Source organism: Myotis brandtii, unplaced genomic scaffold (genome assembly GCF_000412655.1).
Source record: "Myotis brandtii unplaced genomic scaffold, ASM41265v1 scaffold619, whole genome shotgun sequence".
NCBI classification, from domain to species: domain Eukaryota; kingdom Metazoa; phylum Chordata; class Mammalia; order Chiroptera; family Vespertilionidae; genus Myotis; species Myotis brandtii.
This window is the reverse complement of record NW_005370361.1, coordinates 380,240-380,505: the sequence shown is the minus strand read 5'-3', so window position 1 is coordinate 380,505 and position 266 is coordinate 380,240. Positions and strand designations below refer to the sequence as shown.

At 66.9% G+C, this 266-nt stretch overlaps 1 protein-coding gene across 1 annotated transcript in view; it reads left to right on the top strand.

The window, feature by feature from the left end:
- Nucleotides 1–266, top strand: part of CACNG8 (calcium channel, voltage-dependent, gamma subunit 8) — a 15,409-nt gene that overhangs the window by 5,326 nt on the left and 9,817 nt on the right. The window contains exon 5 of the mRNA XM_014528106.1: nt 45–261. Within this exon, the coding sequence (XP_014383592.1) occupies nt 45–261 (217 nt within the window). The remainder of the gene's footprint in view (nt 1–44; nt 262–266) is intronic.

The window sequence follows — 266 nt, the reverse complement described above, 5'->3', positions numbered from 1 at the left end:
GCCGGGGTGGCCTCGAGGCTCCCGTCTGACCGTCCCCCGCCCAGGCCTGAGCAACATCATCGGGGTCATCGTGTACATCTCGGCCAACGCGGGCGAGCCGGGCCCGAAGCGGGACGACGAGAAGAAGAACCACTACTCGTACGGCTGGTCCTTCTACTTCGGCGGCCTGTCCTTCATCCTGGCCGAGGTGATCGGCGTGCTGGCCGTCAACATCTACATCGAGCGCAGCCGCGAGGCGCACTGCCAGTCCCGCTCGGACCTGCTGA